Source organism: Diadema antillarum, unplaced genomic scaffold (genome assembly GCF_040938485.1).
Source record: "Diadema antillarum isolate AM-2024a unplaced genomic scaffold, OU_Dant_1.0 seq00000157_RagTag, whole genome shotgun sequence".
Lineage (NCBI taxonomy): Eukaryota > Metazoa > Echinodermata > Echinoidea > Diadematoida > Diadematidae > Diadema > Diadema antillarum.
This window is the reverse complement of record NW_027271229.1, coordinates 352,103-379,150: the sequence shown is the minus strand read 5'-3', so window position 1 is coordinate 379,150 and position 27,048 is coordinate 352,103. Positions and strand designations below refer to the sequence as shown.

Below are 27,048 nucleotides of genomic sequence, written 5' to 3'. Positions count from 1 at the left end.
ATTTGCAACGTGGAAGTATAATTCGCTCATTGATATTTTGACCAAAGTAACCTTTCACAAAAGTGTCTATTTTACTGGTCCCCAATTTATTATTTCAAAAAAAAATGCATTCAAGAGAAATGTTAACCAATTTCAAAGAATACTAAGTAGGAGGACAAGAAGAGAACAAAGAAGAAGAAGAAACTTATTTTTTTGTTTTGTTTTTTGTTTTTGTTTTTTGTTTTGCGTATGAAGTGTAGGCCTTGTTTGCCTCGTGCCGGTCTCTTGACCTTTTTACCTAATGTTAAGCTGACAGGCTGTATGACAAGTCAGCTATGTGACTCATGCACCTGGACTTTTTATCAGTATCGAGCTCTTTGGCCGTATGACTCACGGGTGTCGGTCTGATAGGATCATTAAATATTATAAGTATGTCCTTTGAGTAATTTTGTCATCGTAGTGATGATATGTATTCAGGCAATCAACCACCTTGTTTTCACTATCAAACATAATCTTTCACAAACACACACACACACACCCTCAAACACATATACAGTGGAATCCCGTTATAACGAAGTCCTCGGGACCGGCAGTTTTCTTTCGTTATATCGGAATTTCGTTATAACCGAACAAATAAACAATAGAAATACATAGAGTGGATGACATTGCAGCCCAAATGTTTACTTCGTTATAACCGGAATGTCGTTATAACCGTGTTCGTTATAACGGGAGTGCATTGTACATTGTACTAAAATATTAACTTTGTATTGTATAATATCTAAGTATTCATATGTGTTTATTTTACTGTCTTCTAAATGAAGTAATGAATGAAAACGTGTTTCATTTGTGTCTCTATGAAGTTTCAGGAAAACGCGTTAATTCGGGTCTCATCATTGGACTCGCCATTGGTGTGCCTGTTGTCATAGTCATCCTATTTCTCTCTTTTGGGAAATATCTGCAAAGCAAACATCCGGACTACCTACCTCGTAAAGGTATTAATTTATTTTCTTTAAGGTTAGATATTTCCATTTGTTGCGTTAATGATTATGCGCGTGTGTGTCTGTGTGTCTGTGTGTCTGTGTGTCTTTGTGTACGTATGTGTGTGTGCGTATAAGTGTGCATTTCTTTGTTTTTATGATTTTCCATTGTTTTGATACAACAATATCAAAAAACTAGTACTTATACATGCACTTGTCAACATTACGGAGACCGAAAAATTGTCCCATGTAAGTAGAACTTCCAAATTTCTAATTAGCGATGATCTCTCTATGTCAAATAATATACGTAATTTTTCATAAAGTAATGGATCATACCACACATCGAAAGCGTATATTCTTGAGATAATCTGGTAGTGAAAAGAGGGGAAACGAGAAAGGTGTTGAAAATAAGTTTGCCCCTTATAATATACTGTGTATGAAAATTATCATTTATAGTGACGCTCTTGTTGCTATTGATGATGATAATATTTCAGGATGTAGCTGGAACCCCTGCTGGCGAAGACCAAACATACCAGAGCGATTTCACGAGAAAGAAGAATTAATGCTGGGTGAGAAAAATATGTAGATAATCACAATCTTATTCGTTGTCTTGAAAAAGCGGATTATTCTATTATGCACAGTGACTTTTACATGTTCAAGATTATAAAACTCATCTCTGCATTCTTTGTGCAATGATACAGTTGTATTATGTAACACGGTTATTAGAAAAGAAACGATATATATTATTACAGGCCTTCTTCCCTCTCTCTTTACCCTCTCTCTCTCTCCCTCTCTCTCTTCACCCTCTCTCTATCTCTCTCTCTCTCTCTCTGTATACATGTTAATATTCCTACGTGTCTGTGGGTATTTACGTACACTCTTATATTTATAATTTTGATTTTTTTTCTTTTTTCTTTCATTTGGTTTCTCTTCTAAGAACCACCATCGCTTACACAGGAACAGATACAGCAATGCAAGGAAGAGCTGAAGGAGTATTACCGTGTGTCACGAAGCAAGGTCATGGTGGATCCACTCAACTTTATGGAACGTGTTGAATTGGATGATATTTATACGAATTTAAGTATAATAAACCAAAGTAGCACGCATAAGACACAAATAACATACAACGATCTTCTAGTCTTTCTAAAAAACAATAAAGAGGGATATGTTTCGAAGCGACTTCTGATCCAAGGTGAGGGAGGTGTCGGTAAAACAACATTTTGCGCTAAGATTGCCTGGGACTGGTGTCAGGGACGGATTCTCCAAGATCTGGACATGGTGCTCCTAATACCTCTTAGAGATATTAAGAACGCAATAAGTATCGGTGGTATAGTCGAGACGTACCTCTCGCATTCCAATACGGCAACAAAGAAGAAGATAGATGACTATATTTCAACAAATCTGAGTAGGATTCTCATTATATTTGACGGTTTCGACGAGTTTGGCGAAAAATTAAGTGAAACGAGCAGCAGTGAAGTCATTCGCATTCTACGAAGAGACCAATACAATTCATGCAAAGTAATTGTGACAACACGCCCTTGGAGGACAAATGAATTCATGATGGACAAGAGTCTTGCCGAAACTTACACTTTTCTAAACGTCGAAGGAGTTAACAAGGAGAATTTATCGACTTATATTAAAAGGTACTTTCGGATCAGAGAGAAGAACAATCTTGCAGAAAGCTTAATCAGTTTTATGGAGGAAAATGATGTCATCCGATCAAACATGGCCCCGTTTCCTATTTACTGTGCCATGCTTTGCCTCATGTGGAACGACTTCAGTGAAGAAAGACGAAGAGAACTCCAAAAATTGCACACTTTCTCCCAGATTTTTAGAGAAATGATCTCTTTCCTAAAACAACACTACGCATCCAAAATCTGTGTAAATCTACAGAATCAGAATGTTGTTGAACATTTAAAGGAAGCTGGAAGGGCAATTCAAGAAATAAGTGAGATAGCGCTAGATGGTTTATTTGACAGGAATCTTTCATTTCCTGAAGAACAATTCAGAGAGTGTCACGATGCCATGCTCACATGCTGCAGAGTGGGTGTTTTGACTATGGAAAAAGATGTCATCACAAGGGAACGTCGGCACGATGTCAACATTTCATCCTTGGTTACATCAACTATTTCTTTTCCCCACAAACTGTTTCAAGAATACACTGCAGGGGTGTATATTGGGTATTTATTCAACAATGACCGTGCTAAGTACGACAAGGTGAAAAACAAACTTCTTAGTCGACCTGAGGAGTTCCGCTACGTACTCTACTTCACCTCAGCTTCAGGGAATGAAATCGGCCTGGATATCATTAAGGGCCTGGTGAAGTCTTATCATAACCGGGAGCTATGCGTTGACGTTGCGTTTGAATGTCACACTGAGGAGGCAGCAAGGGCAGTGGGAGCACGATGGCATGAATACAAACTAGAGTCCTATACACCAGAACACACAGTGTCAGGAGTGGTGTTCATGGTGCGCTACAGCCAAGTGGTGAGTGACACAACTTGAATATTGATATGAAATATGTCAGAAAATATAATGGCGAACGAAAATAACATTCCTTGTGTGTGGGGGTGTGTGTTTGTGTGTGTGTTTCTCCTGTGTGAATTTGAGTGGATAATCTACAACCTCAACAGCTTTATTAACATTTTTTTAGACCAGGAACAGGCCCTATTATTTTGGGAAATCGTTTTTGAATATAACATTCTGTGCAATTGTATTAACGTTTTAAGTATTATTGTTATGTAAAATAGCTGCCCTCCTCACATGATACATTATGATGACTTAATGTGAAAGTTTAATCTGAATTGCCATGCCACTTATTTCATGTCTTGTAATTAATCAGAACGTTTGGTGGTAAATTGTATGAAACGTTTTTCGTCGTGGCTTTTAGAAAAAAAAATGTTATGAGGAGTCAAGCAAAATGTTCTTATTGCAAAATAATTGGACTCCACGGAGTTTTAAACTGCCCTTTGTAGTAATCATCCAACTTTGGCTATAATAAAGACCCCGTGTATATTAAAGGGATATGTCAAACTGAGTATCGTGTATAGTGTTTTGAACATACAGCTACTTAAGGGCGCCTAACACGAGTATTGATGTAATGCAATCATATTCATCGCCCCTCTACCTTTCTCATCAAATTGAAAATGCATTCTTTCCTTCCCGAGTTGTGATTAGTGAAATGACGATATGAGTAGAACCTGTATAGAATGATCTTTTTTTTTTCTCTGTGAGTTTCAAACCTCCAGTCAACTGCGAGTACTTTATCAATCTTATTCTTCTGAGAATAATTTATTTCCTCTACTGTCAATTCATGTTCGTTCTATCAGCAATCGCTAAATATGTGCAAAATGAAGTGCGAAAGAACTGTGTCACGTGACTTGGCGGAGGGCATGTGCTCCAGCAGTTTACTCCGCAAGGTATGGCTATGGCGCTCACAATTTCACGTGGAATTCTACAAGATCCTCCGGGCAGAGGCTTCAAACTGTCTGGTAAGAACTTTCATGTATTATCATGATCTACAACACATGTCTTTATGTACAGACTACAGATGAAGTGTTACTAAGATATTTCAAAGAGGAAATACAGTAAATGGATGATAATAAGAAATGTAAAGAAAACAATCTTAGTCGCAAACAATGTTTCCTTGCAGAAAAAAAAAATCTTCTTGAACAAAGAATCCAAGTTACATCTGAAAACATATACTGATCATGTTATAGTAGGTGTTTCAAAATATATGAAGAGTTTGTTTGCAAAAACCGATAAGTCCATTTTTGAAGATTTTGAAGTACGGTCTCTGTGATAAAGTACAAAATAATACCTTATAAATGATATATTGGTCACTACGGTACATTTTTGAAGTTATGGTCAAAAGAAGCAAACATTTTCTTATTATTCTCTTTATTTTTCTTGACCTTTAATTGCAAATATCCCCATTTGGCAAATATGGACTTATCGGTTTTTGCAAACAAACCCTTCATATATATTTTGTGACCATTAAGAGGGAAAATCCTTAACCACTCACGAAGAACATAATGCGATCTAAATTATAGTATGCAAGTTTGAGTGAAATCAAGGTCAACTTGTATAGAATAAAAACATCGTTAAAAATATATGGAATGTTTCTAGATATGCATTTCACTTCAAAAGTGATGTTGAGGGCATCATAAATCAACACAAATCGACATGCATTTAGATTTCAGGGGCCCTTTAAGGTGAAGGATTGTCCCCATTTTGGCTGCAAGCTCTTCAACTCTCCCTCCCCCCCCCCAAAAAAAAAGGGAAAAAAAAAGAAAATGCGCTCGAAGCATCGCGGTAAACTATGACTATGTATAGTCACTTCCTGTAGACGCAAAAGGCAACACAGAAACAAGTCTGCAATAATATATTATGGTCAATAGAAAGGCGCACCTGGCATCCTTTTCAATGCCATTGTCTTTATCGTCAACTAAGCTTGTTATTAGAATTAATTGAGTGATATGTTGTTTTCCCATCTTCTTTGTGACCAACAGCAATAAGCCCTCAACATATTCTTGTCCTCGCTAATCTGCTGAATATCTTTGCCAAGGCATACACGAAGTGGATACTACAAGATTAAATCTACTTTGTTCATTTACGTAACGAATGACAATCATCCCGCAAATTAAATGCAAACCAGGTAATTATATGCAGGGTTCTAGAGGAGCCTTTACAGGGATTTTCACTCAGTATAAAGCTGCTACAAAGATGGGGAGGAAGGAAGGCTTCTGTGAGATCGGCGTCCGGGGAATGTCCGGGGTACCTCTCCATCTATTAAGAGTGCCACACAAACTTGACAATTACATTCGAAACGCCTGACATATATTCCGCCTTAAAGCATAATTATATGCTTCAGGCATAACATTACATAGCGACGAATGAACCCCATGATGATTGTGCACATAATTATATAGGCGATTGTTTAGTATCATGATTAGGACAATGGATGTTCTACTACAATGGGAAGTTATATCAGAAACCGAATGGATTATGACGTGCAGTGAGTATTTCTTGCGGCAATCATGCATGGGTAAATACCTCTTGACGAAATGGAAAACTAAATGCTAGCCTCGCCACTGTGTCCGTGTAGAAGTGAATGAGTGAAAAATAATTCTCCCCACCCCCACTTACCCGAAATGAAAGGCAGAGTTCAAAACCTGACATTAATGGCGAACGATAAAGTCAATATTAAACCAATGGGCGTTTATAAGGCAATCAAGGGATAAGACAATAATAATTATGCACAAAGTGTCAGTTTTGGAACTAAGTCATAAGGCAAATAGTAATAAAGATGACTTTCTTATGGGGGACTTTGATCAAAAAAAGAAAGAAAATATGGGCGAAGCCTTCAAAAGCAATAACCTTTTATCATTTGTTTTTGTTTTTGTTTTGTTTTATTAATTTTCCGTATAAAAACAACAACAAAACAATTATCGTACAGTCAACAGAATGATTTTTGAAAATACGGCTGGATTGCCCTACTCAGCTGTGCCTACACGATACAGCTGTTCTACCGAGGGGTCCAGGAACAGAGTAAATTGTAAATGCAATAGAAAACATCGAATGCGAAAAACAAAAACCCCAAATCAAAAATACAAACATTAGTATAACTTTACAACAGTTTCTAAAAAGAAGGGAGCAAGAATTAGGCCTTTGTACCTCCCCAACCTCCCACCCTATTTTGTAAGCTTGATATTTATCTTAATATGAACATTATGAAAAGGGAATACAAATTACAGGTACATTTTATTTTATGCCACATTTAAATCAAAGGTATTTCAGAATAACTTTAATCATTTTATTAAAACTGGTTACACTCAAACAGCCCTTGGGCTCTGAAGGGAAATCATTATAACTGAAAGCACCTCTGTACGAAGACATTCTCCGACAATATTCGGTCCTGGATTTTGGCAGTGAGAGGGTACCATTTGAGCGGAGAGAGTAATTTCGGGACATAAAGTTAAATGATTCTTTAAGATATGGGGCACTGTAGTCATGGAGACATTTGGAAACCATGGAATTTAAATGCTTTTTGCGCCTTACGTTTAAAAAATCCCAGTTTAGAATTTGATGAATTTCATGATTTGATACGTGCTTATATGGATTTATCCCAAGAATGATCCTACCCGCCCTATTTTGTAACTTTTCTATTTGCGAAGTATAATTTCAGCGAGGCCAAGTCATGAATTAAATCGGCATAATCAAACAGAGGGAGTATAAGAGAATTATATGATAGTTTTAAGCATGTTTCATTAACAATATGACGAAGTCGACTAAAATATTTTACAAGCTTACCAGCTTTACCAAGTGATGTATTGATGTGAACATCCCACTTTAATTGCTGGTCAAGTGTAACTCCAAGGTACTTAACTGTTTCTTTGTGTTTGATCGCCTGCCCGCATACCTTTATGTGAAGGGCATTGCGGCGTGACAATAAAGAGCGAGAACCAATAAAAAAACCCTCAGTCTTTTGGAGATTTAGACTAAGTTTGTTAACGCACATCCAATCATGATATTCTTTTAAGATCGTTGTTTAGAACGTTTTCAATATGGATAGGGTCATTATGGGACAAGTGAATGCGACAATTCTTTACTTGACTGACAATGTCATTAATATAAATCACAAAGAGAACTGGCCCCAGGATAGAGCACTGTGGGACACCATGGAGTATATCTGAACAATTTGACATAGAGGAATTTCGAAGAAGTGTTCCGACTTTTCGATTTGTTAAATAGCTTCTAAACCAAGCAAGACAAGCGTCAGAAAAACCCCATTCGCTTTAGCTTTTGCAACATAATGAAAGGATCCACCGTATCGAACGCTTTCTTCAAATCAATGAAGATTGACCCTGTGTAAAGACCTCTGTCGATGGCGACCAAAAAGTCATCCGTGACTTTTAGCAAAGCAGTGGTGGTAGAATGTTTCTCTCGAAAGCCTGACTGTGCTGTAGATAGCAGATCGTTTGTTTTTAAATAATTTGTAAGCTGCTTTTGTACTATATGTTCAAGATTTTTTGAAACACAGGGTAAAATCGCAATGGGGCGATAATTTGTAGGACAGGATTTATCACCTGACTTGAATAGAGGAATGAGTTTGGTCATTTTCCACTGAGAGGGGTTGATTGATTGATTTTATTTCTAAATTTATTTGTCATATATAAATGAAATACAAAGTCAGTTGAACAAACTAATTGAGTGTACAGTGTAATTTGAATCTTACATTTAAAACAAATGACTAATTCAAATATTTTACTTTTTTCCCCTGACACAATGCAAAAAGGAACTAAACAAACTATTTTGTGCATACATTTATCCAAACATACGTTACAGTATATTTATTGCTCAAAGACAAATTATGCAATTCTTGATGCAGAGAGTTCAGGGGACCATTATCATAAGCAAACGCTTGACGAGGACAATAGCCTCAGAAATTATTGTCTATGTAAAATACAACATTAAGAATATAACATATAAATTACAACTATACTGAGTGGCGATAAAGAGAAAGAAAGAGAAGAATGAGGGGACAAATTGCAGCGATGCATTGTGCAAGATGTGAAGTGTTTGAAAAAACAAACAATTTATATGCGTTCTTTTCTGATGCTTTGGGAACGATAGCTTGTGCGTTTACATGGTAGCATTATCATTATAAGAACGTGTAATATCAGGAAAAAAGAAATAACAACATAACATGTTCAGCGGATTCTCTGACTGCAAAATCAAATTTGGAAAAATTGATGCTCTTGGGATATCAATGTGAAAAACCTATTTTTTTAGAGAACAACAAACACTGTCAGCAGCAACTCGATACCATAGCACAACAGAAAGACGAGAGCGGGGAAAAACATTTTTCTTTTTATCTCATCGTAAAATACGTCGTCGATGTTCCACACGTTTTTCAATTATGCAAAGAGAAGAGCAAGTTACAAGTAAGTAAGCGTCTTTATGCAAAGGTCGATACAAGTGTGATATCTTTTATTCGTAGTATTTCTAATCTCTTGTTTTGATAGTCATTTGCAGGTCAAGTATCTCACCATCAAATAGAATGGTATTTTAAGTTGTAATTAACTACATTCAAACCTGTCTTAGCGGCCAACTATCTATGGCGACCACCTGCTTTATAGCGGCCACTGAAAAATCCCCCGCACGAAATTTCTTTATCAGAGCCTTTATATAGCGGTCACCTGCCTAACGCGGCCAGTGACCACAAAAAAAAAAAGAATAGCTGAACCGTTGAATCAGCCATGAATATACGTTGGCTTTCTTTTTCATTGCGTACATTCTACCGAGTCCTATCTCAGTAAATTAGTTAACACAGACATGATTGACAAAATAAATGCAGCTCTTTGCCGTGAAAAGCCGTCTTTTGAATACCGCTAATTTGACACGTTTGACTAGAACTAGGCTCTAGTAATGTCGCTCTAAACAAAGGCTACAAGGACAAAGACAGCTCCTAATAACATCGTAGAATTTGAACAAGATTAAAATATGATTTGTAGATGATTTGTATGTCATCACAACAGCATGAGTTCTCGGAAGTCACTTTTAGCAAGGTACGTCAGGCAGCCATATATACTTTTTTTAAAGAAGATGACCTGGCATGATGAACTGCTTGAATAACAATGATATTGATGAGATTTATATACCAGGCACCCAGATCGAAGCTTGCCAGGGAGCAGCACACTGTACGAAATTGACTGCAGTCACAGACAGACAGAAATGATCAATATACAGCGTGAGGGTGCTATCTTGTGGGAGTTACTTCATGTGGAGACAAACATTGTACAAATGTAGATGTAGTAGAAGGAAGGACATTAGAAATTTTGCTTTATTGTTCTCTTCCTTTGATGCACTTGTTATTTGCTTGAAAGTTTTGTTTTTTCTTGAAAAACAATTTTGATTTTCTCATTCTATTGTATGCACCACACTTTTTTCAGTAAAGTCGGGGAGCCTGGTTAATTCGGTATAATGTGATAATTCGAGTAACGATATGCAATAAATCAGACAGTACGTTGTATCCTGCTTGCATTTTATAGCTACATTACAATGTTAAATTTTCCACTAACAATATATTCCTCCTGATTAGGCAACAATAATGTTCAATAACAATGTTCAACAAATGTTCTTTACTTTGGAGATTGCCTTCATAAAATATGGCGCGACTTTACTCCTCTTACATGTCTTGTTACTGTTCAAGGAGGCTTTGCCACTATTTCGTCCAGTTTCGTCCCGCCTTTTTTAGTGCACACGGGTCATCTTATCTTTTTAACAATTTCATCCATTATTCATTATGTTTTATGATATCATTTTCACTTTGATTCACTCGGTGTACATGTGGATCGTTATGACTGGCAATACATTGCATTTATCCGAACCTGACCAAGAACGGTAGAAAAGCATGTGATATTAACTGCCATTAAGTATGAGGATCACGGACTGTAGGGAATGACGAAGCCATCTTTCATCCACTGACTCAACTGGTTGTGAATCTGTACACTCCTATGTGTAAAAGGAGAGTACATTATACTGCTTCCAATATATTTGTTACCTATCTTATCGAAACATAATCATATGGCGTGTTGATTAAGTAGAAAAAAAATAATATGGCTTGATCTCACGTCCACTGCTTGAAACTAAATGTCCGCACATTACATCAATATGATGGTCTTCGATCCACCTCTACAATGGTCTCTTTCCTTCGTGTTCAATTATTCCTTCATCCCATTTTCACACCATTCCATTAATCTCTCTTTTTTAGTTTCACATTTCGATTCCGTTATTTTCTTTAGATTGAAGATCTGAATTGCAATTTTAGCAGCCGTGTTGATGATACCCTAAGTCAGTCCTCGGTGGGAGACTTGGCCCAATGGGTGTGTGCTATGCCACGTCTTACGAAGTTCACTCTGTGGTGCCCCGACTTTCCCGATAGTTTCTTCTTAACAGCCGCCACCTTAGCATCATCATGCCAGGTATGTAGTATTTGACTATAATTGATATGAGTCATGTAGTGTTGGGAGAGGACTGCATTTTTTTTTTTTCGAGAAATGAAAAAAAAAAAAGAACCTGCATTGTAGGGTAGTAAAGAGACTCCTTTAGCAAATCAATCCTATTTTACTTGATATCGCCGTAACATTATTTGTAACTTCAATCCTGGCTCCTCAGCATTATGACATTCAATGTATGAACGAAAGAATAGGTATGAACACTTTTCATGCACTGACAAATGTACGGAAATCGGGTGCAATGCGTTTCTTCCGTTATCCGGCTGGGCTTTACACAGTTTTTTCTTTACTTACGATACAATGTTTCTCTCCGATAAGTGTGATTATTGAATTTTTGCCATAAAACAAACATTACACAAGTAGGCAGAGAGGAGTGAGGGAAGTTGGAGAGAGATATGGAGAGAGAGAGAGAGAGCGAAAGATAAAAAGGGAGAGAAATAAAGGGATATACATATATATATATATACATATATATATATAGAGAGAGAGAGAGACAGAGAGAGAGAGAGAGAGAGAGAGTGAGTGATGGAAAGAGAGTTCAGTGAGGGCTCCCTTAATGCGGTAACGTTGTGCAGGTGCATGGCGCTGTACTATTCTCAGGAAGTAAACATTGTACACATTATTTTTTTTTCTTTTAATAGGAAGGGATAAGGCAAAGGATATCGTTACTGAAACACAGACACACAGACACACATACAGTACATGTGTCGGGTTAACAAACAAAGACTTTGGCCAATTCAATTCATTCATAATAAAAGAAAGAACTACACAAAACTAATGATGGTATGTTATTTTTGGCTTGAAATAAACAAATGTATTTTTTTAACTCAAATAAAGAAAGATTATTACTGCAAATTAGTTTTTAAAACAACCAGCGGCGTCACTGGCTGTAGCTATCTCACGTCTAAAATTAGTGTATTAGGCTTATTAAAACAATCATCATATAGACCGGGAAAAATCGTTTTGATAAGATGCTCGGGATCATGATTTTTTTTTTCTCTCGTGTATTGAAACCTTGCAATCCCAAAGACTGCACGCTACGTCTGCGTCTACGCAATGTTTGTGCCTCATAATAAATCCAACTTTTAGGATAAAATGGAATAGAGTAAAGATACTTTAAAACATTATGACCTAGAATTACACTGGACGACTCTGTGTGCGAAAATGTGATAGGTATGTGTGATCACTTCCTCGCTGGCAAAGACCGCAAAAAGCAAGGCGATGGAGCAGAAATTTGCATTTGTAAGTCCCAACTCATTATTTGTATCTATAGGGAATCAATACCTTAACGCGAAGGCTACTCAGGTGTCAATGACTCTATAAGAGGACGTCGAGTCATACAATAGCAATGATACACCTTCCTATTATTCTGTCAATTAGTTTATTCTCTCCAGGCTTTACATTGTTAAATTTGTCATGCTGCTGTCATTGACGATTAGTCATATAGAATGTTACCATTGCTACAAGAATCCCATGTTGCATAGCATCGCTCAATAATGTTACTCAATACTAGACGTTGTGATTTTGTTTGTTCGTTTGTTTGTTTTTCTTTTAAGAGATGAATCCTTCTTATTTACGCTAGAAACTGGTTATTATTATTTCGATGTGTTCCATTGCGAAGATCGTAACAAATACACAACTTCGTGGTATAAGTTCACTAATTGGTAACATATTGTAACGTGTATAACTCCTCTACAATGGTCCTTTTTTTGCGTATTCAAATATTTCTTCTTCCGATTTTCACACCGTTCATTAATCTCTCTTTTTTTTCCACATTTCGATTCCGTTATTTTCTTCAGATTGAAGATCTGGACTTATATCTTCATAATGATGATATCCTAAAGCTCTCCTCGGTGGGAGAAGACTTTGCCAAATGGGTGTTTGCTATGCCACGTCTTTCGAAGTTCAGACTGGACTGTCACTACTTGACCGATAGTTTCCTCTCAACAGCCGCCACCTTAGCATCATCATGTCAGGTATGTACATGTAGTATTTGAATATAATTGATATGAGTGATGCAGTGTTGGGAGAGGACTGATTTTTTTTTCGATATAGATGGAAAAGAGTCTGTATTGTAGGGTAGTGTTAGTTCAAGTTCAAGTTCAAGTTCAAAGTTTATTTCATTTTTCAACAAAAAACATATGTTTCACTTCATTTTGTAACAGAAAATAAGGTAAGTAGAACATAGTGAAATAAAAAGAGTATAACTATTGAGGACCTAAAGTAATCATACATTGTATTGCAAGAAAGAAACATAAGTGATCAAAGCGAAATACATGCATACCGTTGTTTTAAATGCGAAAAATGGAGGGACCCACTAAAAAGACAGAGCTTGTAGTATGTGGGTCCCTCTGGAGTAGTAACTCCTTTTGCAAATCAATCCTATTTCACTTGATATTGACATAACTTTATTTGTTGGTTCAGTCCTGCAAAGTCAGCATTATGAAATTCAATGTGTAAACGAAAGAATAGGTATGAACGCTTTTCATGCAGTGACAAAAGTATGGAAATCAAGACATTAGTGCAAAGCGGGTTTTTTTTTTTTCGTTATCCGGTTGTGCTTTACACATTCTTTTCTTTACTTATGATACAATGTTTCTCTCAGACAAGTTTCATTGTGGATTTTTTTGCCATGAAACAAATATTGCACAAGCAGGGGGGGGGGAGGAGAGAAAGGGAGGGAGGGAGAGGGAGATTGAAAGTGAGGTCAGTGAGGGCTCCCTTAATGCGGTAACGTTGGGCAGGTGGCTCTGTACTATTCCCAGGAAGTTTTTTTTTTTTCTTTTAACAGGAAGGGAGAAGAAAAATTATAATATCGTTACTAAAACACAGACACACAGACAAACATACATGTGTCGGGTTAACAAACAAAGACTTAAGCAAATACAATTCAATTTATTTCATTTCATTTATAATAAATGAAAGAACTAAACAAAACTAATGATTTATGTTAATTTTGGCTTCAGATAAGCAAATATATTTTTCTTTAACTCGAATAGAAAAGTAATCGTTTTGTTAAGTAGAAATAAATGACGTTATAATTAAATAGATAAACAGGTAGATATGTTTTGAGTGATTGAAATGTTTGCATGCAGTTGACGTACGAGAGTGCACGGACCTCGGTTTTTTTCAATGTACCATTCGTTCACAAAATGTGTGAGTGTGTGTGTGTTTGTGTGTGTATATATATATATATATATATATATATATATGTGTGTGTGTGTGTGTGTGTGTATATATATATATGTATATATATATATATATATATATATATGGGTCAGAATTTTGAACGATGTACAATTGAGCCAAAACAAGGCAAAATTTAAAAAGTAGGAAATTCTCCAAATCATTCATCTTACCTGAAAGAGTATAACTCAAGCTTTAATATGAACCCAATTATACTAGGATTTTCCCAGAGGAACAAGTTTTTATTCACCGCTGAAGTTTACCATGTCCAGAGCAACGAACGTCCGTAAGGAATAGTACTGCACATACATTTGACTACCATTTAACATAGTTTTCAAAGATCTGATTCAGTTCAAAATCCTAACGAAATATCTTAAGGGACATGTGTACGTGATTGCAGAATATTAAGCTTGTACTCTTAACCTGTACGTAATGGTAGACAACTGATGATTTAACTAAATTCGTCATTTCCGTAAAAATATTGCTCTTTCGCTAAACACTTTCTCCACTTTACGCGCATTTTACAGAAACTCAATATTTTCACCTCTTATTTCACTATCCTATACTTTAATCCTCACTCCCAAATAATAATATACCTTTTTAAGATGTATCTCATCTGGGCAGTCTCTATAACCCAACAAACATAGCATAGTTTTCATCACGGAGGTTCGCATGTAGCTCACGGACGTTCGGAACAAACAAGATATTGAACAATGCAGCTCTCTTGAGTTGGAAACGCATTCTACTCACAACAAACAGCGATTTCATGTCGAGAACAAACTCCTCTGCAAAATCCTGAATAGATATTACCAATTCTCAATTATATAAGCTTGTTTATCTTCTCACACTGAGGAATCAAAGAAAACAATTTTTCCATCTCTCGTAAATGAACGTACAAACGTACGTGTAATCTCAGTGACGTAGTCCATCCTTGAGAACGAAAATATTTATCAAAATTTCGCAATCATGAAGTAAATATTCAGGTCCTATACTTCAATAAAGTCTACAATGCAAAATTTGCTTTTTATATAACGAACATGGTCACAGCTAAAATTATGACAAAGAATTAATATAGAAAAACAATAGAAATGTGCTCCGTTATAGAAATACGAAGTTAAGCTGGGGAGGGCAAACGAATACGTTAGGAAGAAATCCCTCTGTGTTTGCTCCTTGTGTTACACACTGTTACCGAGAAAAAAAAAATGTGTTATTATATTAGGCAGAAATGATAACAGGTTCGATACTGCGAAGTTTCGTCATAACAAGACACAATAAGTCCATATATCTTGGATGGATGTTTGTGACTTCGATATTATACAATATGGTTTGTTATAACAAACCTTTTGTAGCGCGTCATGTCGGAGGCTCGTTATTCATACAGTTTGTCAATACGAAAATTGATAGAGTTCGTATAATCATGAAGCTTTTTTATTCGGTAAATGATAGGAATCTCCGAAGGTTAACCGAAAGGCTTATTAATTGGAACATGAAAACTTATGTTCGCTTATCCAAATGTGGAGAAACAAGTTAACAACTAAAATCCTCCAATTTCAAAACATCATAATAACCGTTTTCACCTAAACGAATATCAGACCCATTCCACTTTTAGAAGAACGGACCTAAAAATAATGATCCTTAATATCTATTTTTCGAAGAACATTTCTAATAACAACCTCCTGAATTAACTACATTTTTTTTTCATTTTGGAATAACAAACCTTTGGACATCGGAGTAACGAATCTTTGGAAGAGCGAACGTATCAAAGTGCAACCTTAAACCTATTCTTAATCATTACTTTTTTAACATGTGTTTTCAAAGTAAGCACAAAAGCACAAACAAACTGACGATCTCTCTGTCTCTAATGTAAAATGAAAAAAAAAATCTTGGAAAAAATTACAAATGAATATTGCTTTTCATTGATGAGTATAAAACAACACCATGTGATGATAAGCGGAGGATTTGTGTGTTTTCATCAGACAATAATTGTATACTGCATGATTTTTGCTCGCTTGTGACGGCATTTCGATGAATAAAAAAAACATAAACAAACAAACAAAAACTTCTCCAGAGGAATTTGGTACAACGGGAGTGCACTGGCAATTCTTTTCTCTGTGTGTTGGAGCTCGATCCCTTCTCTGTTTCTCAGTCATTTTCATTCAACTGCTTCCACGTCCTTTTGAAATTTGTCCGTTTCTTATTCAACACATGCTCATTACAAACTTCTTCCGTCATTATCCTGAATGTGATTGCGTAGCACTTTTCGGATTTGTTTTGGTTTGTTCTGTTTTGTTTTTGTTTTCTGTTTGGTCGCAGCATGTTCAGGCTATTGAGGGAATGAGAGAAAAATCGTCATGAAGAGAAAAATAAGAATGAATTAAGGCATTTAATATCATGACAATTACAGCGAACGTCCGTTATGGAGACCAAAACTGGATGTGTTCTGTTTGAGACGGCAGCTACCATACTCAAAAAATAAACACTTAGAGCACCTGTCACTAAAAAGTGGCACTGATCCTCTTTCTCCTACTATGTAATCCATTGACTTATTCAACCAACGAACATCCGTGAAAAAAACGTTTTCCGTTTGTTATTACAGGTAAATTGAGTGCTGAACGCTATTCATTTTCGGGTATGAGCGGCTCGGCGATTTGGTAATATTTTCAACTAACATCAATTTCATGTGCAGTGATATATTTGTAATTGTCAGAAATTTCCTTTCTCGGACAGAACGTCCGTGAGCGAAACTTTCAGAACCTGTAACAGTACAAATTGTCTCCAGAACCTCATTAGAAAGAAATTTAAACGCACAGAAATTACAGATTACGCAAAATTCCATTTTCCCATAACTTTGTTTTAAGTGTTTAGCTGTTTTTGTATAATTAGAGGGAAAACAAGCGTAAAATTGTGAGTAAATTTTCAATTGTTTGTTCATCATGATCACATAACGCCTTAAAAATTCTGAAACTACTGCTCTAAACTCAGTATTTACTTTGTAAAACTTTATTTGTCGCTATTCGAGCCAAAAGTTTTAAAGAATACAGGACACTTTCGGGACAAGTTATCCCTATCGGAGGGATTGCATACGTCACGGACGTTCTCTGGAATTATCACGGACGTTCGTTCTACTACTAGGGTCATGTTCCAGGACGGATAACTAATCGGCAGAGAGTACCTAGCCTTCCTAACTCTTTCAAAAATTTGAAAAGGTATTGTCGATGCAAATTATAAGAAATTTGACATCCTTACAACATATGTCTTGCCCAGAGGGGGATCAGGAGGTGAATTTTCAGAGAAAATATCAATTATTTGCTTGGTTTTTGGTGAATTGCATGGTCCAAAAACTGCGGACGAACCTCAGTCCGCTCCAAAAATGGCATGCAGCTCCTCGGCAAGAGAGCCAAAGGTAAAATGCACCTTCGCCATCAAAGCAAGATGGTGTCCCACTCGAAAACGTTTTAATCATCACGGACGTTCTTTTTTTCTTGGAGGTTCGTCTAGAAATACAATTTCCGTTCCTATTTGACAAAGGATGGACAGAAACTCAAAACAAACATATTATCGTGTTGCTAGATCTTAGTTAATTACGACTCAGAACAATATCGCCGATAACGTTTCATGGGCTACGATCTTTATTAGAAAATAGCTGAAGCACGTCCGTGACGAAAACTGAGTATAATTTTGCATAAAAGAATATTACGTCCCATGTACAGCCAGCAGATGTACAATTTTTGCAGGATATGTTCATTAGGTGGAACACCAAATTTTCGTATACGTTACAGTTGGGACAACAAAGTAGAATTTGCAGCAGCGATAGAAATAAAAGCATCACGGACGTTCGTCTGTTTAGGACTTTGATATTTTAATTGTTCTCTGTAATTTTGTACGTGCTCATAAAGTTCTTATAATTTTGTGGTACATACCCATGATATGTAAGATCCAGAACATGGTCAGATATTAGATGTCACGTACCATTAAAAATGCACATCATTAGTTTGAAAAACAAAAATTATTGTGAAAATAGCGTTTTTACCGTATTTTTACGCTTTAAGTCCTTGTGAAATGAAAAATATCAGGCAAAAGGCAACCAAACCATATATTTCCTGAAAGGAAATTTACCAATCTTTGAGATGACATGAAAAAATCTGGTTTCTTAGATCATCCTGGCGTGTTCTAAGGGAAAGAATGTCAGAGGGTACGAAAATTGGCAATTGTACATCGTTCAAAATTCTCACCCATATATATATATATATGTTCACTGTGCCAATATGATGCGAATACATAGCTTATGTCAGGAGCTTTGATCTTTACAGCAAATTAGTTTTAAAAACAACCAACGACGTCATTGGCTGTAGCTATTTCACGTCTTAAAGGAGCGTATAAGGCCTAAATAATAATCACAATATATTACAGACCGGTACAACTCTTTTTAATAAGGTGCTCGGGATCATGAGTTTTGTTTCTCGTACAGTACACTGTATATTGAAATCTTGGAATCCCAAACACTGCACCCTACGTGTGCGACTTCACAATGCTACAGTTTGTAATGCGGCACAATGATTACGATAAAATGGAATAGAGTAAAAATACTGAAAGATATTCTAACCGAGAATGACACTGGACGACTCTGTGTGCGAAAATGTGATAGGTATTTGTGATCACTTCCTTGCTGGCAAAGACCGCAAAAAGCAAGCGATGGTGCAGTAATTTGCATTCGCAAGTCACAACTCCTTATTTGAATCTAGACGGGAACAATATACCGTAATGCGAAGACTACTCATGTGTCTGTGACTCTACGAGGACGTCAAGTCATACAGTAACAATGATACACCTTCCTATCATCTGTCAAACGGTTTTATTCTATCCAGGCTTTACATTGTTTCATGCTGCTGTCATTGACGATTAGTCATAGGGAATGTTACCTTGCTACAAGAATTCCATGTCGCATAAAAATTGCTTGATACTGTATCTCAATACTAAACATTGCGATTTTTGTTTGTTTGTTTGTTTTTATCGTAAGTTAATGTTATAAACTGATAAACATTATTGCGACGTGTTCCACCGCGAAGATCGTAACAAAGACCCAACTTAATGGATTCCATTTCATTGTCTGCTTCCATAGAGCAATAACTAATTAATTTTGTAACACAGTAGGTGTACGATACGTTACGAATGCTCAGAAAATTTCGAAAGAAAGAGAGAGAGAGAGAGAGAGACAATCAGAAACGGACGAAGGAAAATGGTTCGGTAGAGTTTAGAAATTTGTGACTGAGTTTTTTTTTTCTTTTTCTTTTTCTTTTACAGATAAGCCAATTGAACATAAGTGAACCGCTCTCTCTCTTGTCAGAGGGAAAATTCATCTCAGAGTCAGCAGCAGAAAACTTGGCTGAATTTCTGTGTCGTCTGCCCCATCTTACACGTGCCAGTCTCTATAGGCTAAACCTGCCAAGGACATTCTTCTTGACAATTGCCTCCCAGGCTTCACGCCATATAGTAAGAATCAGACATTGTTATCTGTCAACACTGTCGTGTTCAAAATGGGTGGGGGGGGGGGGGCATCAATTACCTTGAGCGCGATATGTTCCGGTAATTAACGAAATCTGCCAATCCCATGAAATATAATCGCATACTTTCCAAATTCCAATATAAAATGTTGTAAAAGTTGACACAAAAAAAGGAAACGTCTCAAGCGTGACATTTTAGTCATGTGTAAATTCAGTCCGTACCAACGTTCGACAATCAATGAAAGTCTGTAAAAGAAAATATATCAAAATGAACGCGTCTTTGCAACGAAGGCGGATGTTCGAATTCATTAAATTCTTCCGTCGAGGTGTTTTTAATGCAACTGATTGACAAATTGCCCTACATCGACGTAAATAACCACTGAATTGATCAGTGGTTTTAATAGTCATAATAAAAAATCATGGGCGTAGCAGGATTCGAGCATACAAATCTTCAATAATTACGCAGTACCCACTGCATGCTATAAGGATAAGAACCAACACTTGCAGTCGTAGGTTCGAGTCCTGCTCGAGTACTTTACGCCCATGATTTTTTTTTTTCATCTTTGCTAATAAAAACACTGATCAATTCAGTGCTTCTTTGCGTCGATGTATAGGGTACTTTGTCAATCACTTGCATTGAAGGTGGATGTGTCATCCCATATTCGTAAGAACACGTGATTCAAATATTCAGTATGCTGCCATGAAACTGCTTCCTTCATAGAGTATCAAAATCTATCTATCTATACAAAGAGCTTGCTTCCAGAAGGCGCTAAATCCATTGAAAAATGACGGATTTGGATCCTTTGGAAGAAAGCTCCTCCCCCCCCCCCCCCTTCTCTCTCTCTCTTTCTCTCTTTCTCTCCTTATCTCTCTCCCTCTCTCTATAATGTATGTATGTATGTATATATATATATATATATATATATATATATATATATATATATATACATGTACATATAAGTTATGGATTGATATAAAATATGAGCCTTTTTCCATTGTGTTCATAATGCTACAGGTGGAATGCATCATCATCGATGACAATCCGTTAAGCGAGTTGCTAAATGCATGACTATCATGGAGGCACAGAGGTATACATAAGGGCCCGAATTCACGAAGGTGGTACAAATGAAACCATGGTTTAAACCATGGATTAAAACCATGGAGCGTCAAGTGTTGAACGGAATATTTCGTTACGAACTTGGTCATTTCGTCAACAAAATGCTGTTTCCTTAACAAAATTATCATTTCATGGACGAAGTGTTCATTTACTTTACAGAATGTTGCCGTTTTGTTACAAAATAATCATTTCATCGACGAAATGACTAATTTCTTAAAGGACAAGTTCACCTTCATAAACATAAGGATTGAGAGAATGTAGCAATATTAGTAGAACACATCATTGAAAGTTTGAGGAAAATCAGACAATCCGTTCAAAAGTTATGAATTTTTGAAGTTTTTGTGCAGTACCCGCTGGATGAGAAGACTACTGCAGTGTATGAATAACTTAGATGTCACATGCGTACAACAATATAAGGAAAATATTAAGAGAATTTCACAAAATTCCATCTTTTGAAAAAAGTACACATTCCCCTGACTCGTTACCGACAAATGTTATGGGTAATATTATTCCCCCTGCCTTTAGAAAGAGGCAAGTCAAGCGCACTTTTATTATGCCAAAAAAGTGAAAATATGTTGAATTTTCTTTTACATTTTCTTTATACCGTTGTACGCATATGACTCACAAGCTGTAGTAGTCTCCTCATCCAGCGGTTCCAACACAAAAATTTAAAAAATTCATAACTTTTGCATCGATTGTGCAATTTTCCTCAAACTTTCACTGATGTGTTCTACTAATATTGTTGCATTTTCTCAATCCTTATGTTTATGAAGGTGAACTTGTCCTTTAATGAAATACTTCATGCGACACTTGGCGCTCCATGGTTTTTGTCCATGGTTTAAACCATGGTTTCATTTGTACCATCACCTTCGTGAATTCGGGCCATTGTGTTTTTAACTCACTATTATTATACCTTATTAATGATGAAGTAGCATTTTCTCGCTGGACAAACAGAAAAATTCAAATCAAATCAAATGCTCTGTTAAAAATTGCACACAGTTGAAACCATTTCATCTAGCAACCTCTCTATGAGACAGTTTCGTGCATTTCACTTTTGATAGCCATATTTTCCTTTTTCTGTTAAAAAAAAAAAAAAAAAAAAAAAAAATGTGCTGTATCATGCTGTGATGCCGACATCATGTTTGGCACTAGTACACGTCTTGAAGATCCCGTCCAATTAATTGATCTATATTAAATTGTTGTTGATCATAAATCCCATTCTTATTCACAACCTAATTTTTGACATTGTTTGTATGCCAGATTGCACGAAGACAGCATCAAGATTTGGCCCGTGGCTTGTTATGCACCTTTGAGATTATCATGTCGGGGCACACCTTGCATAAACTGTAGAGCCAACTTTGAAAATGTTTCATCCTTAAGTAACAATGGGTACGAACATGACATTAGGAAATACGGGCGACTTAAAAAGTGAATTACTGCAAATCGTTACCAAACACATAATGAAGCGATAGTCGGCCAAAGAAGATAATTATATTCAACTGTATACTAGTATAGTATGTTTCGCAATCGATTCAGACAGTATATATTCAGGAGCGTACTTTCCATACTAGTATACTTTTTTTATTCAAATTTATGAAGTTCTTCCGTCGTGATGTTTTCATTGCAACTGATTGACAAATTGCCCTACATCGACGTAAATAAGCACTGAATTGATCAGTGTTTTAGTAGTAGCCATGATAAAAAATCATGGGCGTACATACTCGAGTATGTAGGGCAATTTGTCAATCAGTTATACTTTTTTTTTTCAAACAATGTTTTATTTCGATTTCATCATCCATCATTGATTACACTTCAATATTCAGTTGTGTTGCTTGCTGCGTGACATTTCAAATGTATATCAAAATATTACAAAATAATTCTTAGGACTGTCATTGTGTCAATTTCTGATTGTTCTACTATACAATACACAGTAACTGCTTCACAAATATAGTCATCCCCGCAATAATTATAAGATCAATTTTTGATAATGCCTAATTGGTCAGCAAAACCAAAATGTATGTACAATACACAATACAAAATATACCCATTGACTGCGTCCGTATACTCGTCACAGCAGTGATTATGAGATAATGAAATCAATATTGTTAAGGGGTCAAACAAAAGGTCTGCATACCTATGTATCAGGGGTCAACAGAAAGCCTACATACCTATGTACACACATAATTATGTACACACATACACATACAAAAACTTTACAAATCTACCATGATCAATGTCTGTACATAATTCATACCTATAAACGTTACCCCTTCATCGCTCACCCGTATTACCTCATCAACACTTCCCCCTCTAAATAGGCATACTCCAGGTATACCTCTCCAGCACAGATGCACACACATATTTGCACACACACACACACACACACACACACACACACACGCCCACAATAGATGTGGAGTAAGTGTCACCGTGTCATCAACTGATTCCATTTCTTGCTGTGCAAGGCCACTATAGTATGTTTCGCAATCGATTCAGAAAGTATATTATTCAGGAGCATACTTTCCATTTGTTCAGAATAGTTTCAGAAATCCCATTTCGATTTACAGCCTTAGCGCTGTACAATTAATTGTTTATATTTCATATATCATATTAATAGCGTAATGGTAACAGTGAAGTGAAACTAGAGAAAGTAAATGTGAGAAAATATTGAGAAAAAGGTAGAAATACATTAACGTTGCGTTTTATACTTACACATTACATATATCCGTCTCATTAAAATATTAAAGTCTACTATGATACATAGGCCTACATTTTCTTTTAACGACGTAATGTCAGTTACTTCAGAAGAAAAAAAAAAGCAGATGACATGAGGACATAATACGCTTCAGTTAAAGAAATTTGTTCCATTCTAACAATACTGAGTATACTAGTTGGCCTAACTTCTTGGTATGAATTGGAAGTGATGTATTAAACAATATGGAACGGGGTGACATGGGGCGGGGGTGGATAAAACATTTCAATTAGTAGTGTGTCATGATGGTTTAGAAACATTTATCTCTAGCAATGTCTAGTTTCGGAAATGACGTGGGTTACCCAAAAGCGATGTCGTCAACTCATATGTCGTTGCTGAAAACATTCACTATTCGAGATCTTCGCGAAGAGCGCTGCTGCTTGCGCAAAATGTAAATGGAATTAGCCTTCTTATTTTGCTGCTTTCATATTTGCCCCAAAGTAGGTTGCTAACTTCAGTTTCAAATATTATAGACAGTGTAAACAGTGAAGGGTAAGTTATTTTGAGCAGCGACATGCAACACCGCATATTTGCGTGAATTGTGCAGTGCGAAGTTCTATGGGCAAAAAATTGGCTGAAGTTTAAAGGGACGATACAGTATTGGCGGAGATGAGAATTGGGCTTTTAAATTTTTGCGAGATATACCAAGATATCACTTATGATAATAATACAGAGCATACCATTTTAAGGGGAATTCAAAGTTTATTTGATAAAAATCGAGTTTGAAATGACTGAAACATCCAAAAACAAGGTAAAACAAAGCAAGTGTGGGTCCCACGTTTATTAAAATCGCTCTTTTTTGGATATCTCAATCATTTCAAAACCAATTTTCATCAAACGTTGAATTCCTCATTAGAATTACATGCTCTTTCATATTTTATAAGAGCTTTCTCATTATTTCACCCAAAAAAGTTAGAAACCTGAAATTAGGTCTCAACCAGATCTGTACGATCTCTTTAAAAATAATATCACGTAAGTTGCCAATTAATACTAGCAATGCTGACGATAAAAGTTCACGTAAACGAAATATATACCTTATTTGGATCAGATGAAAATTCACAAGTCAAGTCATCTATAACTATCTGACAAAACTTGGTCATTCTTTCAATCTCCTCTCACTCTCCAATAGACACTCAGTGACGGAAACGGCTCAGAAGGCGACAGCAGCCGCGAAACTGACTGGGGTTCTTGGCAAAAAAACGAGCACTCTCCTGATGAATCTGAAACAAACAGCTAACATTGGCTAAGGAAGCAGTTTACTAGTCGCGGAGTTGATTTTTTGAGAGGACCAGAAAAAACGAAGGACAAATGCAAGAGGTCTGGAAGAAAAGAACAAATAGTCTGGTAGGAATGGGGGGTTCCCATGCACCCCCCGAACACATTTTTTTAACTTACTTTTTTGTAACCCTTAGGGTGTCTAATTAATGAATTTTTTTGTTCCCAAGAAAAAATCGTGTCCCATGGGGGTCATTGGCGGCCATCTTGGCAGCCATCTTGGATTTTCAGGGAAAATCATTATTTTCCATAACTTTTGAACTACACAGCATAAAATTAGAAATAAAGCATTTCTTCAGGGTAAATGTGACACGAGGAATCGATTGCAATGGTTATTTACATGATTAAAGCAAGTTTGAAACAAGAAAAGCCTAAAAATATGCAAATTTCGGTGTCATTTTCGCCGAAAAATACCCAAATAGTTTAACTTTTCAATTACACAACATACAGGGACAAATAAAACAGTACTCCAGAGTTAATACGGCACGAGGAATCGTTTGAGATAGTTATTTACATGATTAAATCAAGTTACATACAAGAAAAGTCCAAAAGTGCGAGGAAAACCAATGTCGTTTACTCTAGAAATATTCCCAAGTAGTCCATATACATATACATGACAATCTCATACCTCCTAAGAGTAAACTAACTACTTTTTCTTAACAGTCTGGTAGGAATGGGGGGGGGGGTGTCCCATGTACCCTCCTTTTTGTATCCCTTAGGGTGTCTATTTGATTCTTTTTTTGTTTACAAGTAAAAATCATGTCACATGGGGGTCATTGGCAGCCATCTTGGATTTGCGAGGAATAGTATTAATTTCTCTAACTTTTGAACTTTCCAACATACAAGGACATATAAGTAATATCTCCAGGGTAAATTTGGCATGAGGAATCGATTGAGATGGTTATTTACATGATTAAAACAAGTATGATACATGAAAAATCCAAAAATGCGAAAAAAAAACCAATGTTGTTTACTCTTGAAATTGCTCAAATAGTCCATATACATACATGACAATTATATACCTCATATCAATTATGATTGACTAACCACTAAAGTCTTAATAGTCTTGTAGGAATGGGGGATCCCCATGCACCCCTCAGGGTGTCTATTTGATTTTTTTTTTGTTTCCAAGTAAACATGGGGGGGGGGGTCATTGGCGGCCATTTTTTATTTGAGAGGAAAGTCAGTAAATTCTGTAACTTTTGAACTTTACAACATACAGAGATAAATATAACATTTCTTCAGGGTAACTGTGTCATGAGAAATCGATTGAGATGGTTATTTATATGATTACAGCAAGTTTGATACAAGAAAGGCCAAAATACGAAAAATTTGGTGTCATTACACTGTAGACTACCCCAAATCCGTATACATACATGACAGACTACCTAAAAAAGATGACTTAGCACTTTGTCTTTAGATCATAGCTCAAAAATGGTGTTTTGTATATTAAAAAAAAAGATGCAACATGCAACTCTAAGCATTTTGACGCCTCACTTGTTGAAATCAAGTGAAAAATGTAAGCACGATGGCAATTCATATGCAGATACCCCTAAAATAGCAGATTAAAAGAGGTGAACATACAAATTTTGATCACAACATGTGAAAGTGACCAATCAACAAAATTCAAACCTAAAATATAATTGAACACTTTTTGTGTGCATCTTTTATTTCATTTAATTGTGTATTTGAAGAGTTTGAGTAAGGGTATTTTTATAAAGGAAATCACTGTGCCAAAATGCTCTGTCGGTTTCACCAATTTAGGTGCCAGATTGTTATCATTAAAACTTATTTAAGATTAAGTTAAAAATGGTTCATTCAAACGTATTTGTTTAAAGCCTTCCTAACTGAAAAAAAAATATGAATTTTACTTGACAGCCAGAAATACACTCTATATGTATAATATATATATATATTATATAAATATATATACATATATATATATATATATATATATATATATTATCAATATTATATATATATGTATATATATTTGCCGTTTTGGTTATTCATACATATAAAGTATGGAATTAACGCATATCGAAAAAAGTAAGACAATATGACTTTACTTTGTCTAAAGTATTCTGAATTCTCATCCTGTGCAATCATACAAACCACAGATGCGGTACGCGATTTGTTAGCTTCTGGTTTTACACTTCTGTAATTTCCAGTCATCATCAATACGATCATTGTAATCAATATCTGGCTCCTCCTCTCCATCCTCCTCTGTCTACGCAGTAAC

The 27,048-nt window shown here is 36.0% G+C and overlaps 1 protein-coding gene across 1 annotated transcript in view; it reads left to right on the top strand.

The window, feature by feature from the left end:
* The window catches only part of LOC139727868 (uncharacterized), a 189,834-nt gene extending 164,972 nt beyond the window's left edge, over positions 1–24,862 (top strand). The window contains exons 4-11 of the mRNA XM_071638838.1: positions 840–971; positions 1,451–1,525; positions 1,894–3,443; positions 4,286–4,447; positions 10,763–10,942; positions 19,463–19,651; positions 20,678–20,750; positions 24,661–24,862. Coding sequence (XP_071494939.1) covers positions 840–971; positions 1,451–1,525; positions 1,894–3,443; positions 4,286–4,447; positions 10,763–10,942; positions 19,463–19,651; positions 20,678–20,731 — 2,342 coding nt within the window. The 3' untranslated portion in view covers positions 20,732–20,750; positions 24,661–24,862. The remainder of the gene's footprint in view (positions 1–839; positions 972–1,450; positions 1,526–1,893; positions 3,444–4,285; positions 4,448–10,762; positions 10,943–19,462; positions 19,652–20,677; positions 20,751–24,660) is intronic.
* The last annotated feature ends 2,186 nt before the right edge of the window (positions 24,863–27,048 follow it).